Source organism: Eptesicus fuscus, chromosome 1 (assembly GCF_027574615.1).
Source record: "Eptesicus fuscus isolate TK198812 chromosome 1, DD_ASM_mEF_20220401, whole genome shotgun sequence".
NCBI classification, from domain to species: domain Eukaryota; kingdom Metazoa; phylum Chordata; class Mammalia; order Chiroptera; family Vespertilionidae; genus Eptesicus; species Eptesicus fuscus.
In genome coordinates, this window is record NC_072473.1 from 49,756,061 (window position 1) to 49,773,350 (window position 17,290).

The 17,290-nt window shown below is 39.3% G+C and overlaps 1 protein-coding gene across 2 annotated transcripts in view; it reads left to right on the plus strand.

The window, feature by feature from the left end:
• The window catches only part of YIPF6 (Yip1 domain family member 6), a 52,399-nt gene extending 35,793 nt beyond the window's left edge, over positions 1-16,606 (plus strand). For both annotated transcript variants that reach the window (XM_054716402.1, XM_054716445.1), the window contains exons 4-7: positions 2,016-2,058; positions 8,495-8,620; positions 9,439-9,596; positions 12,067-16,606. In XM_054716402.1, the coding sequence (XP_054572377.1) occupies positions 2,016-2,058; positions 8,495-8,620; positions 9,439-9,596; positions 12,067-12,182 (443 nt within the window). In that variant the 3' untranslated portion in view covers positions 12,183-16,606. The remainder of the gene's footprint in view (positions 1-2,015; positions 2,059-8,494; positions 8,621-9,438; positions 9,597-12,066) is intronic.
• Positions 16,607-17,290: the final 684 nt, after the last annotated feature.

Below are 17,290 nucleotides of genomic sequence, written 5' to 3' on the forward strand. Positions count from 1 at the left end.
GTCAGGGCACATACAAGAATTAACCAATAGATGCATAAGTAAGTGGAACAACAAATCGATGTTTCTCTCTCTCTCTCTCTCTCTCTCTCTCTCTCTCTCTCAAATCAGTAAAGAAATAAAATTTTAATACAAGTTTAACCTTATAAAATTACCAATATTGGGCTGATTTTTCACCTATAACAACAGCAATTCCATTTTAGTTCAATGTAGTAATTATAAAAGAAAAGCAGTGTGGCAGAGTGGAAAGAACTTCATAGTAGGGATCAAAAGACCTTGGTTCTGGTCCCACCTCTATACCTAACTGTTGATATAAACTTGGGAAAGTGACTTGCTTCTCAGCTTTATTTTTCATACTAGAGGCCCGGTGCACGAAATTTGTGCACCGGGGGGGGGGGGGTCCCTCAGCCCAGCCTGCACCCTCTCCAATCTGGGACACCTCAAGGGATGTCTGACTGCCCGTTTAGGCCCAGTCCTACTGGGATTGGGCCTAAACGGGCAGTCAGACATCCCTCTCACAATCCAGGACTGCTGGCTCCCAACTGCTTGCCTGCCTGCCTTCCTGAGTGCCCCTAACCACTTCTGCCTGCCAGCCTGATCACCCCCTAACCACTCCCCTGCCAGCCTGATTGACGCCTAACTGCTCCCCTACCAGCCTGTTTGCCACTAACTGCCCTCCCCTGCAGGCCTGGTCACCCTAACTGCCCTCCCCTGCAGGCCTTTCCCCCCCCCCAACTGCTCTCGCCTGCAGGCCTGGGTCCCCCCCCAACTGCCCTTCCCTGCAGGCCCGGTTGACCCCAACTTCCCTCCTCTGCCGGCCTGGTCACCCCTAATTGCCCTCCCCTGCAGGCTTGATCACCCCCAACTGCCCTCCCTTGCAGGCCTGATCACCCCTAGCTGCCCTCCCCTGCAGGCCTGGTCACCCCTAACTGCCCTCCCCTGCAGGCTTGATCACCCCCAACTGCCCTCCCTTGCAGGCCTGGTCCCTCCCATCTGCCCTCCCCTGCTGGCCTAATCACCCACAACTGCCCTCCTTTGCAGGCCTGGTCCCTCCCAACTGCCCTCTCCTGCTGGCCATCTTGTGGCGGCCATCTTGTGTCCACATGGGGGCGGCCATCTTGTGTGTTGGAGTGATGGTCAATCTGCATATTACTCTTTTATTAGACAGGATAGAGGCCTAGTGCATGGGTGGGGGCCAGCTGGTTTGCCCTGAAGGGTGTCCCGGATCAGGGTGAGGGGCCTGTGGTGGTTTGCAGGCCGGCCACGCCCCCCGGCGACCCAAGCAGAGGCCCTGTTATCTGGGATTTATTTATCTTCTATAATTGAAACTTTGTAGCCTTGAGCGGAGCCAAGCCTCCTGCTTGCTCTGAGGCCACAGCCATTTTTGTTGGGATTTATCTTCTATAATTGAAACTTTGTAGCCTTGAGTGGAGGCCTGGACTGGCCAGGGTGTGTGGAAAGCTTGGATTCCTCCATTGCTGGGGAAACCCAAGCCTCCTGCTCACTCCGTGGCCGCAGCCACCTTGGTTGGGTTAATTTGCATACTCGCTCCTGATTGGCTGGTGGGCGTGGCTTGTTGGTGTAGTGGAGTGATGGTTAATTTGCATATTACTCTTTTATTAGATAGGATTTGTGAGATGGGCCTGATTATACTTGCCTTGTCTAATTTAGTCTTAGATTGGTGAAATTACTTGAGTCTAGTCTTTCTGAGGGTGCAGGATGGGGTACTCCTCATCCATTGGTCTTTAACTATAGAATGTTGGAATGTGACTTAGTGGGTGGGGAGAGGGGTAATTTGTGGGATATGAAATAAAACTTAATGGATCTATAAAGAAGAACATTCGGAATTGGGGAGCAGGGAGGGCAAGTAAAGGGGTAATAGAGGACGGAAGTCTTGGGCAGACAGACAGAGCATTGATGTCTGAATTCCAAGAGTGGGAGAGGTAGCTATTGGAATAAATATATAAAATACTGCATGGTTGTTTCATAACAGTCTTCTGTCTTTTCTTGCCTTGTAGGGGATTTATGGGGTCCTTTGGTCCTTTGTGTGACACTCGCACTGTAAGTACACATATTTCCTTTGTCATTTGAGATAGACTAAACTTTTTTGTGGAATTTTAAAATTGAGGGGAATTTTATCTGAATATTTTATTTATGACTTCTATGACATATTGTACTCCTTATGTATTTCAATCTAAAAAGTCAGGTAGCAAAAAAATAAAAAAATAAAAATCCTAATATATAAAAAGCCAGGGGCCGTCATGATCTGAATGACCAGATGGACGACCTAATAGCAGGCTGTGTGGGGTAACCAGGCCAGCAGGGGGGTTAGTGAGGGACGACCAAACAACTGAACAGGCAGTGTGGGGCGACCAGGCCAGTGGGGGGAGCATATGGGGGCGACCAGGCCAATGGGGGGGCAGTTGGGGGTGACCAGGCCAGCAGGGGGGGCAGTAAGGGGCGACCAGGCCAGTGGGGGGGCAGTTGGGGGCAACCAGGCTGGCAGGAGGGCAGTTGGGGGTGACCAGGCCAGCGGGGGGGGGGCAGTTGGGGGCTACCAGGCCAGCGGGGGGCAATGAGGGGCAACCAGGCCAGCAGGGCGGCAGTTAGGGGTGATCAGGCTGGCAGAGGGTGGCAGTTGGGGCTGACCAGGCTGGCAGGGAGGGAAGTTGGGGGCGACAAGGCCAACCGGGGGGGGGGCAGTGAGGGGCGGCCAGGCCAGCAGGGGTCAGTTAGGGGTGATCAGGCTGGCGGGGGGGCAGTTAGGGGTGATCAGGCAGGCAGGCAGGTGAGCAGTTAGGAGCCAGCAGTCCCGGATTGGAGAGGGTGCATTCTGGGTTGTGGGGATGCCCACCACACTCCCCGTGCATGAATTTTGTGCACCAGGCCTCTAGTAAATAAAAAGTTAGGTAGCTTTCCAGATCAGTTCAAAGAGTGATGGAATTAAAGATGTAAAAATTATGTCTACCTCTATTTACCAATGACTTCTTAGCATGTTTTAGCTATTCAACAAATATTTATTTACTCGTTTACACTTCCCTATCATTAAGTGAATTAAATATCTATAGGTTAAAGAACTGTTTATTTGCAAACATAATTCTTTTTAAATCTTACTAATATATGAATGAGAATTTATTACAGAGAAGTTGTAGAGTTCAGAGCAAGATCACATTTCCAAGTGTGATGCTGTCCATATGCATTGTATGTAAAAGGAGACTCAGGCAGAAGGAGAGCAAAGTTCCATTGGAGATGGGAATATAACAATGGGTAGAATGGAAAAAATACTGTACTAGGACTCAGTTCTTGAGTCTCATCCTGACTGCTATCAGCAGAGTGACTTTGGGCTATTAGCAACCAAAATTTGTATAATGATTTTTCCCAGAAAATGTTTAAATACCTTCTCTTCTAATAAGAGGTGAATTTGATTTCCCTTTTTCAACAAAAAACTTAGGTTCATGGAGAGTGAGGATGAACCAAGATCACATAATTAGTGGTAAACTTGGGATTTACCTTAGGTTTCCTCAACTGTCCATTCTCTACCTCTGTGAATATTGCACATCTCTTCCCACCTAACCTCTCTGGATTTTCTCTTATTTATCTGTAAGAGGATATGGTTGAGGGTCCTTTCATGGCCTAACCTTTTATGATTCTAAATTCAACAAGTTTCTTACTGGCTTCTCTACCCATTTTTTAATGTGTCAAGCATATGCTAATTTAGGTCATAACATAGAGTGCTACTTTTTATGTTTTTAATAACCATAACAAGGAAATAATTCAGTGCCTTGATGGAAGGGTTTATATTAGAAGCTCTGAGCATATACTTTTTTTTTAGTTTTCAAAGATTAACCTTAGAGATTATGTCATTTAACTCCTTATTTGCTGAGAATAAAACTGAACCCCCAAGACATCGTAATGTTCTCTAGTTTACATACCTAGTAATAGAACTAGAATCAGTATCTGGCTCTTTTGTTTTCCCGGCCAGTTCATGTTTTTTTCATTATACCATGCTGAAGCAATAGGGATTTCAGGCAACATGTGATCATGAGTGCTGGCATTCTTTGTATCAGGTTGTTAGGACTCAGAATGGAGTATGCACAACCACAGAATATAAAAGCCTTTACTGGCAAACAGCATAGCAGGGCAAGCCTTACTGTGTGACTTCTCAATACCATATAATAATAAGAGGTCATGAACTTGATGTTACTATTTTTCTGAAAAAATGAACACCGAGTCCAAGTGTTCTAAGTCCAAAATTCAAGACAGTTTACATCTGTAAAATTCTTAGACAAAGAAAGGATATTTAAGTGACTGTTCAACTACTCAATTTGAAAGCAAAGTCATTTAGTAATAATCTGTATATTTTTATTTAAAAAAATCAACAACTAAATAGGTTTATAGACTTTTAATTTTTAAATGTCAGAACTGAAACCTTAACCCAAGGATTACAAATTCAAATGTGTCTAAGGGCTAAAGAAGTAAGTTGAATGCATGCATTGTGAATTGGTGACTGGAAGCCCTACTGCTATGCCAACTGCACCTGATTGTTGTCATGTAGAATGCCAACTTCGGGTTAGAAACTCTTCTGATTTTTCAAGAAAACCCAGAAATAGGCCCTAGTCGGATAGCTCGGTTGCTTAGAGCATTGTCCCAATACTCCAAGCTTGCGGGTTCGATCCCCATTCAGGACACATACAAGAATCAATCAATGAACACATATAAGTGGAACAACAAATCTCCCTCTCTTCCTCTCCTCCCCCTTCTTTTCTTTCTCAAATCAATAATAAAAAAAACACCCTAGAAATACATTATTTTTATGTGAAACCACTCAATTTAAAAATAATGCCAACTTGAATTTAAAAGCATTTCAAGCACGTCTGTGAGCCAATTTGATTTTTCAGTTTATAACCTCTGCTTAACAAAAAAAGGTCATTGGTGATACTTTTAAACATTCCAACAAAGCCAAATGGAGTATTCCTTGTACTCCTGAGGCATTTGGAATTGGAAAGAATGGAGACTTAGCCTCTCTTTCTGTAAGTTCATTATTGGTATATAGAAATGCCATAGATTTCTTGGCATTGATTTTGTATCCTGCTACATTGCCGAATTCATTTATTAAGTCTAATAATTTTTTGATGGAGTCTTTAGGGTTTTCTATGTACAGTATCATGTCATCTGCGAATAAGGACAGTTTTATGTCTTCTTTTCCAATTTGGATGCCTATTATTTCTTCTTCTTGTCTGATCACAATGGCTAGTACTTCCAGTACTATGTCGAACAGGAGTGGTGAGAGTGGGCATCCCTGTCTTGTTCCTGTTCTTAGGGAAAATGGTTTTAGTTTCTGCCCTTTGAGTATGATGTTGGCTGTGGGTTTGTCATATATGGCTTTTATTATGTTGAGGTATGATCCTTCTATTCCCACCTTGCTAAGAGTTTTTATCAAGAAAGTGTGTTGGATTTTGTCAAATGCTTTTTCTGTGTCAATTGATATGACTATGTGATTTTTATCTCTTAATTTGTTTATGTGATGTATCACGTTTATTGATTTGTGGATATTGTACTATCCTTGCATCCCCGGGATAAATCCTACTTGGTCATGGTGTATGATCTTTCTGATGTACTGCTGGATCCCATTTGCTAGAATTTTGTTGAGGATTTTGGCATCTATGTTCATGAGGGATATTGGCCTGTAATTCTCTTTCATTGTGTTGTCTTTATCTGGTTTTGGTATTAGGGTGATGCTGGCTTCATAGAAGGAGCTTGGAAGTGTTGCTTCCTCTTGAATTTTTTGGAATAGTCCTGGGAGGATAGGTTTTAGTTGTTCCTTGAATATTTGGTAAAACTCCCCTGTGAAGCCGTCTGGCCCTGGGCTTTTGTTTGCTGGAAGCTTTTTTATGACTGCTTCAATTTCTTCCATATTTATTGGCCTATTGAGATTTTTAGAATCTTCCTGATTGAGTTTTGGAAGGTTATATTTTTCTAGGAATATGTCCATTCCCTCCATGTTGTCTAGTTTGTTAGAATAGAGTTGTTCATAGTATTTTTTAACAATGCTTTTATTTCTGTGGGGTCTGTTGTTATTTTGCCTCTTTCATTTCTGATTTTGTTTATTTGGGTCCTCTCTCTTTGCTTCTTGGTGAGCCTGGCTAGAGGTTCATCAATCTTGTTTATCCTTTCAAAATACCAACTCTTGGTTTCATTGATCTTTTGAATTGTTTTTTTGGTCTCTATGTCATTTATTTCTGCTCTGATCTTTATTATCTCCTTCCTTCTGCTCACTCTGGGCATTTCTTGTTGCTCTCTTTCTAATTCTTTGAGGTGTAATGTTAGATCATTTATTACCATTTTTTCTTGTTTTTTTTTTTAGGTAGGCCTGTAGTGCTATAAACTTCCCTCTCAGGACTGCTTTCATTGTGTCCCATAGATTTTGGATTGTTGTTTTTTTATTGTCATTAGTTTCCAGCATGTTTTTAATTTCTTCTTTGATCTCTTTGGTAACCTAAAAAAGCAATCCCATTTACCATCACACCAAAAAAATTAAGATACCTAGGAGTAAACTTAAATAAGGAGGTAAAAGATCTATACGCAGAAAACTACAGGACATTGAAAAAAGATAGAGGAAGACATAAACAGATGGAAGAACATGCCATGTTCATGGATTTGTAGAATCAACATCATTAAAATGTCCATACTACCCAAAGCAATCTATAGATTCAATGCACTCCCCATTAAAATACCAATGGCATATTTCGCAGACCTATAACAAACTTTCCAAAAATTAATCTGGAATAAAAAAAGACCCCGAATAGCTGCAGCAATCCTGAGAAAAAAGAACAAAGTAGGTGGAATCTCAATACCAGATATCAAGCTGTATTACAAAGCCACTGTTCTCAAAACAGCCTGGTACTGGCACAAGAACAGACATATAGAAAAATGGAATAGAATAGAGAACCCAGAAATCGACCTAAGCCACTATGCTCAATTAATATTCGACAAAGGAGGCATGAACATACAATGGAGTCAAGACAGTCTCTTCAATTAATGGTGTTGGGAAAATTGGACAGATACATGCAAAAAATGAAACTAGACCACCAACTTACACCATACACAAAAATAAACTCAAAATGGATAAAGGACTTAAACATAAAATGGGAAACCATAAAAATACTAGAGGAATCCACAGGCAGTAAAATCTCAGACATATGCTGAAGCAATTTCTTCACTGATACTAATCCTAGGGCAAGGGAAGCTAAAGAGAAAATAAACAAATCGGACTCCATCAAAATACAAAGCTTTTTCACAGCAAAAGAAACCATCAACAAAACAACAAGAAAGCCCACTGCATGGGAGAACATATTTGCAAATGTTATCACTGATAAGGGTTTAATCTCTAACATTTTCAGGGAACTCATACAACTTAACAAAAGGAAGATAAACAACCCAATCAAAAAATGGGCAACGGACCTAAATAGATACTTTTCGAAAGAAGACAGAAGGAAGGCCAAGAGGCATATGAAAACATGCTCAAAGTCACTAATCACCCGAGAGATGCACATCAAAACGACCATGCGGTACCATCTCACACCTGTCAGAATGGCTATCATCAACAAATCAACAAACGACAAGTGCTGGCGAGGATGCGGATAAAAAGGAACCCTCGTGCACTGCTGGTGGGAATGCAGACTGGTGCAGCCACTGTGGAGAACAGAATGGCTTTTCCTCAAAAAACTAAAAATGGAACTCCCATTTGAGCCAGTGATCCCACTTCTAGGAATATATCCCAAGAAACTAGAAACACCAATTAGAAAGGATATATGCACCCCTATGTTCATAGCAGCACAATTCACCATAGCTAAGATTTGGAAACAGCCTAAGTGCCCATCAGTAGATGAGTGGATTAAAAAACTGTGGTACATCTACAGAATGGAATACTACGCTGCGGTAAAAAGAAGGAGTTCTTACCATTTCCAACAGCATGGATGGAACCGGAGAGCATTATGCTAAGTGAAATAAGCCAGTCAGAGAAAGATAAATATCACATGATTTCACTCATTTATGGAATATAATGAACAGCATAAACGGATGAGCAAAAACAGATCCAGAGACAGAGAAACATTAATCAGACCATCAAACCTCAGAGGGAAGGTAGAGGAAGGTGGGAGTAAGGGGGAGAGATCAACCAAAGGACTTGTATGCATGCATATAAGCCTAACCAATGGACACAGACAACAGGGTGGTGAGGGCATGAGTTGGGGGGATGGGAGAGGTAATGGGGGAATAAGGACACATATGTAACACCTTTATCAATAAAGTAATTTTTAAAAAAAGAATGGAGGCTTAACAAATCCTGGAATTTTCCTTTCACAGAGCCTACATATTGCAGATCTTCAGGTGAGGTGTAGGGCAGCTCCCTGATTCAAACTTTGAGAACCCATGTCTTAACTTTATTGCTTTAAATAAAAGAGCAGACAATTCTCATGCCATTTTTCTTTTGTCATAGAATGCTTCAAAGAGGCTCTGCAGATAATGAAAATGATGGAGGGCCCCAGTTTGCAGAAGTGTTTGTCATTATCTGGTTTGGTGCAGTTACCATCACCCTCAACTCAAAACTTCTTGGAGGAAACATGTGAGTATTATTAAAATCCATCCTTTCTTATTTTCTAGGTAGCATATCTGAAATTTTTAAGGGAGCCTGGCTAGTTAGGTAATATTTTTTATTTTTATTGATTTCAGAGAGGTAGGGAGAGGAAGAGAGAGATAGAAACATCAGTGCTGAGAGAGAATCATTGATTGGCTGCCTCCTGCATACCCCCTACTGGGAATTGAGGGTACATGCCCGCAACCCGGGCATGTACCCTGATTAGGAATTGAACTCTGACCTCCTCGTTCATAGGCCGATGCTCAACTACTATCCTTCACTGGCAGGGCTAGTTAGGTAATTTTTGAAAAGAAAAATCAAAATAAATGAGGGATAAAGAGGATGTTCTCTTAAAACCACTGAACAGAGATAACTTGGTTGAGTTAAATTATCTTAAATTATCCAGAGTTCTTTGATAAGCTTCAGATGCTCTCTCCAGCTCTAAAATCATAGGCAGAATTTTTGTGTTAGAGGATTATGTCCATTTTGGGGAACAGATGGTCCATAGCTTTCAACAAATTCTCAAATAGGTCTATAAACTTGAAAAGATTAAGAACTGTCTTAGAGGTTCAATGGAAGAAAGAGGTCTTTAGGAATTAGAGTAGATCATCTGATATCCTAGATGGTTGACTCTTAAGGAGTTTAAAAGGTGAGAAGGAAGAGGATGGAGAGAAATTAAAGCATATGCTAATGCAGAGGCCTAGCCTCATAAAGTCAATGTTAGGGTATAGGTATTATGTAGAAGTCTGTAATAACTATCATGATACTATATTTATGATTTTTTATGTGTGTGTGTTGTTTTTTAGATCTTTTTTTCAGAGCCTCTGTGTGCTGGGGTATTGTATACTTCCCTTGACAGTGGCATTGCTGGTTTGCCGGCTGGTACTTTTGGCCAAGCCAGGACCAATAAACTTCATAGTCCGGCTTTTTGTGGTGATCGTGATGTTTGCCTGGTCTATAGTAGGTAAGAATGTACTTATCTTTTTTGTTTTGTTTTGTTAACCCGAGGATATTTTTCCATAGAATTTTAGCGATAGTGGAAGGGAGGGGGAGAAACAGAGAGAGAGAAACATCAATGTGAGAGAGACACATTGATTGGTTGCCTGTTACAGGAATCAAAATGTACTTATCTTTACAATAGCAGAGCAGAAAAAAGCATGTGTTAGAGATAAAGACCAGATGAAAAGCAGTATAACTCCTAACTCACATGTGAGTAATATGATTCTTGCCTATGTTGTCCATAGAACCCTCTGTTCTAAATGGGCATTTTTAAATATGATATCCATCTTATCTGAGTTGGGTATCTGGACTTCTAAAATGTGGGAGTAATACTTTTTTTAAAATATTTTTTTATTGATTTCAGAGAGGGAGAGAGATAGAAACATCAATGATGAGAGAGAATCATTGATTGCCTCCTGCATGCCCCTTCCTGGGGATCGAAACCACAACCCAGGCATGTGCCCTGACTGGGAATCCAACTCTGACCTCCTGGTTCATAGGTCAATGCTCAACCACTGAGATACGCCAGCGGGACAGAGTTATACTTTTTTTTTTTAATCCTTAAATATTGCATAGGGTTGGAAAAGGAGATTACAGTAGACCTAGCTCAGTCCTGGTATATACACTGAGTGGCCAGATTATTATGATCTCTGAACGCGTATAATCTGGCCACTCTGTGTGTGTGTGTGTGTGTGTGTGTGTGTGTGTGTGTGTGTGTAAATATATATATACATATATATATATATATATATATATATATATATATATATATATATATAGAGGCCCAGTGCATGAATTCGTGCATGGGTGGAGTCTGGCCAGCCTGGCCAGAGGGAGGAGACATGGGCGGTTGGCCGGCTGGCCTGCTGGTCGAACTCCTGGTCGAGGGGACAATTTGCATACTAGCCTTTTATTATATAGGATATACACTGAGTGGCCAGATCATTATGCGTTCAGAGATCATAATAATCTGGCCACTCAGTGTATAGGAAACATAGGTGACTTGAGAAATGCTGGGTCTTTTCCTGACAAAATAAAAATAATAGCTAGCATTTATATATTGCTAATCATAGATTAAGCACTATTATAAGTGATTTGTATGTATTATCTCATTTACCCCTCACAATGACCCTAATAAATAAAAACTATTGTTAGTTGTCCTATTTTTATAGATGAGGAACAGACTCCGAGAGGTGAAGTAACTTGCCTTAGGATATATAACTACCGAATAGATGAATCAAGTTTCAAACCCAAGCAGATCACATTTTAGAACTTTACTATACTACCTCCCAATATAGGTTGTTAAGTATCATTATATAGTACTTTCCTGCTTCAGTAGAAAATTCTGCTAAGGATTAGGAAGATCTATAGCAGTGGCATTGAATGCTATGTGCTGATTGTTTTAGCATTCCTAAAATTATCTTAAAATTCTACTTTATACTAGAAATGTTCACTGGCATCTTATTAAATGAGATAAACAGACTGCCTAATATTTTAAGTGCAGTAATATCTCTTTGCTTAGAACATAGTTAAAAGCCAAGAAGTAATAAAAAAAAAAGTTTGAGAGTGCCAGAATTGATATTCCAAAGACTGTATATTAAGCTTGAGTGCTTTACCTATGGGAAAGTCCCAGATTTCCTCACTTAGAGTCTGGTAATTTATCATACATGTAGTTCTGAACAGCTTAGGTATCCAGTATCCAGGCCCACAGCAGTTCAGAAAGTAGAATTTTAGAAGCATTCATTCTTTAATTCAGCAAATATTTATGAAGCACAAATTATGTGTTAGGCACTGTGCTAGGCATGACCTCTATCTTCAGAGTTCACAGTCCAGTGGATCAGCTAGACATATAAATACATAAAGACAATAAAGTGTTTCAGGTGGGAGATGGAAGTCTGTGTAGGCACAGAAGGGACACAGAGGAGGGAAGTGGGCAGTTTTACCTGAGCTGGCAGGATACCAGCTGGTTGTTCAGGAAAGATTTCTTAGCAGGGTGATCATTGATAATTAGGTGTTTCCTGGGTGGACAAGAGGGATGGCATCTAAAAGAGCTAACTTAATAAGAAGAACAATTACTCAAAAGACCCAGCAGTATAAGGCCATTTGCCATAGTAGCGAAAAAACTTGTACATTGTTGTAAGCCTATTCATCACAGTTTAATGATTTCTCAGAAAACAGTAAGAGACCCCTTTTGGAAGGGTTTCCATCTGAAATGTTGAAAACTTTCAAAGCTTTGGTACTTGAAACAAGCAGCCCTCAGCTGTCAGGAAAACTGTGCTGCAGAATGCCTTTTTCTCGGATTTGCAAATATAAGTGAACTTTTAGTATAACTCTATTCCAGACTATGTTGAGCACATTAAAGTTAGTAAATGTTAGTAGTTATGACAATCTCATTGTATTCAATATTCTTTTTTGTTTTGTTTTATTTTCTCCAGCCTCTACAGCCTTTCTTGCTGACAGCCAGCCTCCAAACCGCAAAGCGCTTGCCATTTATCCTGTTTTCTTATTCTATTTTGTCATCAGTTGGATGATTCTCACCTTTACTCCTTAGTAAATCAGGAAATGGAAATTAAAAACCAGTGAATTGAAAGCTCATCTGAACAATGTAATTCCCCATGGAACTTTGCCTCTGGCTTTATTTTGTTTAATTTTGGAGGTATTTTGTAACTAGCTATGTGAAGAGATTACAAGGGAGCCATAAGCACTGTCACCACTTATGTAAGGAACTGATGTTTGAAAGGCTGTTCTTTTTATCTACTCTTCTCTATTTCTTTAAAATACATGTGCATAGTACACATAGTATAATGTCTTCTTAAGGCATGATAGCGGACACTGTGGTCCATTTGGGTGACTACCAATGACTTGGAAAGCATATGGATACCTCCTGCAAGTTGAATAGATTTGGTAACTATATTTTCAATTTTGAGAATACTAGTTTAGGTGTAGCTCTTAAACACATTGTCTTAAGACTATTAGAATATGCCTCTCTTATTAGAATAAATAAGTCTATATCCATTTTCTTTATTTCTCTCTTAAGTTTAAAAAGACAATGACAGATGATGACAGATGGGGTTCATATATGTGGGAGAAGAAGACATGCATTAACCTGTATTCAGATTTTGATCATAGAAAAATTGCTTTAAATAAAAGCAAAAGACGCTTAAAGAATTAGCTTATTTTAATCTTTCTGTATCATCACCTTACTGCCCTGCTTAACAGCACCTCAGTGACAATATAGTTTTAATCTTTTTAAAAAAATATGTTTATATTAATTTCAGAGAGTAAGAGAGAGGGAGAGAGAAACATCAATGATGAGAGAGAATCATTGATTGGCTGCCTCCTGCACGCCCCCTACTGGAGATGGAGCCCACAACCCAGGCATGTGCCCTGACCGGGAATCAAACCTTGACCTCCTGGTTCATAGGTTGATGCTTAACCACTGAGCAATACCACCTTGGCTCTAGTTTTAATCTTACACCCTAGCTCTGAATATGCAAGCTAAGATGTTAGCAACATGTAGTGTTCCTTTGACTGAAGCTCTCGGTGGTCCAATGCTTGAATTTATCCAAGTAGAACACCTCCAAAATATAGATTGGTGGTTCCCTAAGGCATATTTGGGCACCTTCTCCTAAAGGAAGTTTGAATATAGCATAGCTATAAGGAATTCTTCATTATTCTGTGTAGTATGGCCTACATTAAAGCATGATGTAGGATGAATTGGCTTTATAGCTGCCACCTTTTCATTAGATGTGGTTTTGGGGTTGGGGAATAGCAATTTATTTTCTTGGTTCTGGACTATTTGTAAAGCAAATTAGCTCTCCTTAGACATGTGCACTTACATGTATTCTCAGCTATTTATGCACACAAATGTGAAGGCTTTTCAGGGAGTAGAGTGTCTGGGGCAGGCTGATTCTAAGATAAATGGGGCTCCTTTAATGTAATATGAGCTGCTGCCTTCTACAAATTGAACACTGAAGAACCCTGAATAGACAAAGACTAGGTGTCAGGCAGAAAACATTTATTGTAAATATACAATTACTTAGAAAGGCAGGAATTTCTTATTCCACATTATTTCTTTAGCATACAACTTATTTATTCATTTTGTATTTAAAGACTACCTAAACAGAGTAGTTTCCAGAGTAGTTTTAAAATCATTTAACATATGATTTTAAAAACATATATTCTCCATCCTCAGATTAACCAGGGGAACAATACTTCGACAGTTAGGTTCTTAGAATGATATTCAACTACAAAAGCATTACAAAGTTGGCCCCCTCTGTCCCAGCCTTGGCCAAAGTTTTTGTATTTATTTCAAATTCCCTTTTAAATTTTAAAATAAATCCTATTCAAGGACTAAGCCAATGCTTTAGTTAGGTAAAATCAATATTTTGAAATGACCTAATTTTGAAATTAGTCCTAAATTACCATCCATATCTATTGTCTGAAATTTTCTAACTGCCACTAAAAAGATCTCTGTTCCAAAGTTGTTTTATAATCTGTCTCAGTGATTATAATGTAAAATTAAAGAAATAACCATGCTTCTCAAAAGGAAATTAAGTATTTACCAAATTTTACTCAGGCTAAATATTTGGTGATAAATTCTTAAGGCCACAACTCTGTGAGGAATTTGTGTGTGTACATATGGAAAAGGGTTATACATAGTAGGTGTGAAGGCAGTTAGTTCTGTGTATTAATCTGTTGCTCTTGGGTGACTTAGCAAATGGGTTTACTTGATGTAAATGAAGGTAAAATGGAAATTTAATTATCTTTCTGAAGACAAGTAGTCAGTTTGAGGGTATAAATATTTTCTTATACACAAAAAGTGCATTGCTTTCTGGGACAAAAGTCCTGAGTATCTGGAAGTTGTAACCCTCAACAGCTTTCCCTGATTTGCTGCAAAGGCACATGGCTAGTTATAGAAAGGAGGACTAGAAGGGAAGGGGACTCCAACAAAGGCAACTCTGTTCTAGGAATTGGGAAGTTTCATACTTCAGAGGAAATTACAGTGTGTGATTTATCACTTGCATCATGGCTTATCACTTGCTCCTACTTCTGAGATAGAGACTCATTGCTATATTCTTTAGCAATAGGAATGGTTAAGACTGGATTTAATCACTGTCCAGATTATAAAAACTCAATTGATGCAAACATATTTGAATATGTAGTATAGTCTTAAAAGTCAGTCAGTCATTGTCAAGTCTTTTACCTCTTACAAGGCTTATTACATGGGTTGTGTTGTGTCTTTTCATTGTGGCAGGGGTTTTCTATTGGACAAGGTGGAGCCACAGGACATGGGACTGGAAGCATTTTTCTGTTGACTACAATTGTCTTTTTATAAAGTACCCCCTAAATGTGATTAGAAGGCTAGCAAGCCTGTATATGAAGACTTAATTATGTCCTTTATATATTCTATTTATTGGGCTTTCTGTTTACTCCTGGAGATGAATGAAAATCTCCGGTCATTTCAAATTTTTGGATAACATCTAGTCATTGGAATTTAAAGCCTATCATAATGTGATCAGATGTCCGTTGCATGTAGCTGTTTGATTACAGACAAATAGTGAAATTGTGATTCTCATACTGTTAATTTCTGAGGCAATTTAGATAGAAATAAATGTGTGAATGTTAATCCATGTATGTAAATTAGAAATACTTTTTTTAGATTCTGTGGGCTTATATTGAAAATAAAGAATTTTTAGGGATTTACTTAGGCCATAGGATGGCCAAATAATAATGACAATAATATTACTACTAATAATAGCTAATATTTATTGGGCACTTACTGTGTGCCAGGCACTATTCTATTTTTTAAAAAAATTTCTAGCTTTATTGAAATCCCTTGACCCTAAAATTCATCCTTTTAAAGTGATGTACAAGTCAGTGATTTTTTTCAGTATATTTATATAATTGCAACTATCACCACTCTCATTTTAGAACTTTTTCATCACTCCACAAAAGAAAAGGCATATCCAGTTACTACCTGTTTCCCTTCTCCCAGGTTTCTGGCAACCACCAGTCTGCTTTCTGTCTCTGTTGATTTGGCTAGGCACTATACTTAAGTGCTTTTTATGCATCTCTAATCCTCAACATAAAGAACTACAATTCTCCTTTTACAAGTAGAAAATTGAGGCACAGAAAGGTTAACTATATTGATTTAAAACAGAAAAAAACAGATTAGATGAGAACATAGTTGAGCACAATTTTGAATTGCATTGTTATGTACATGAAATGAATACACTCCTTCCCCAGGGTAAGTTCTCTGTTATTAGCCATTACATCCTACAACTGACTGAAGGTAGACAACTCTCAATCTTTTTTTCCTGAATATGATAGAATACTATATTAGCAGCATCTGAGAGAAACACAAGGGAAGTTGTATATGGGAAGTGTTAGGTTTGCCACCTTTTCCCCTCCTTGAACCCCTTTCGTCTCCCCTCCACTTCCACCATGACCACACACATATACCCCTCCCCTTTTTCTTTTAAAGTCTTAAGGATAAAACAACTCTGCCTTTTTTAAATTCTCCCAGAGGGATGGTTAATACATCAAAATTTCACTTGTCTGTTCAGGTGTTTTATAGTCACAGGATACATCTGGTTGCTTATAGTACCCGTTATATTAAGACCTCAGAGAGCAGTAGTGTGAGAATAGAATGCCTTTTTTATTTGAGTTAAACTAGGAGAGGGAAAGGTTTTGCCTTAATGAAGTCAGTGTTCCTGCGGCCTGGTAGGGAGTGGCCACACACTGCTCTTGTTTGCTCTGTTCTCTCTGAGTCTTTGTACTCCGTGCCATCCTTGCTGGTAATGTTTTGGAACCATTCAATGCTCCACTTTAATCCTGATCTTGCCTATAAATAATGAATCTGTAAAATAAGGACACATATGTAATACCTTAATCAATAAAGAAAAAAAGAATAAATCTGTAAAATTATTTGTGAATGTGAAATATGCAAATAAAAAACACTGGAAAAGGAGACTTTGTGTTTCCTTATTCTTGTGCTGGAAGGCATAAAGATATTTTCTCTATATAACAGCTATTTGGGTGAGGAGGTGTCTGTTAAAGCCGAAAGTCTGTTATATAATAAAGTAGGTTTTCTGAATGCATTGTTAAAAAATAAAAAAAATTAGTTTACCTGTTTTTACTTATATAGACATGTTTGTGTAATTAAAATTCTGCATGAAAAGTTTAATTTCACAGAGGTTTTCTTTCTTTTTTAAAAAAATATTTTTATTGATTTTTTACAGAGAGGAAGGGAGGGGGATAGAGAGCTAGAAACATCGATGAGAGAGAAACATCGATCAGCTGCCTCCTGCACACCCCCTACCGGGGATGTGCCCGCAACCAATGTACATGCCCTTGACCGGAATCGAACCTGGGACCTTTCAGTCCGCAGGCCGACGCTCTATCCATTGAGCCAAACCGGTTTCGGTGGTTTTCTATATGTATTACTGTAATTTTAAGTTTATACTAAATAGGTCTAGTAAATTCATGCATTCACCAGTCACATCGAGGAAACAAATGCACATGGCTGGGGCTTGGCTTAGCACACAGGAACATCTGGCCAGCACCTGTTAAAACTGCAGAAAGTCACAGAACCAATTACCTCAAGATGCGGTGTGATCACAAACTAATCATCTGCCGAGCTTTGTTTACGAGTAG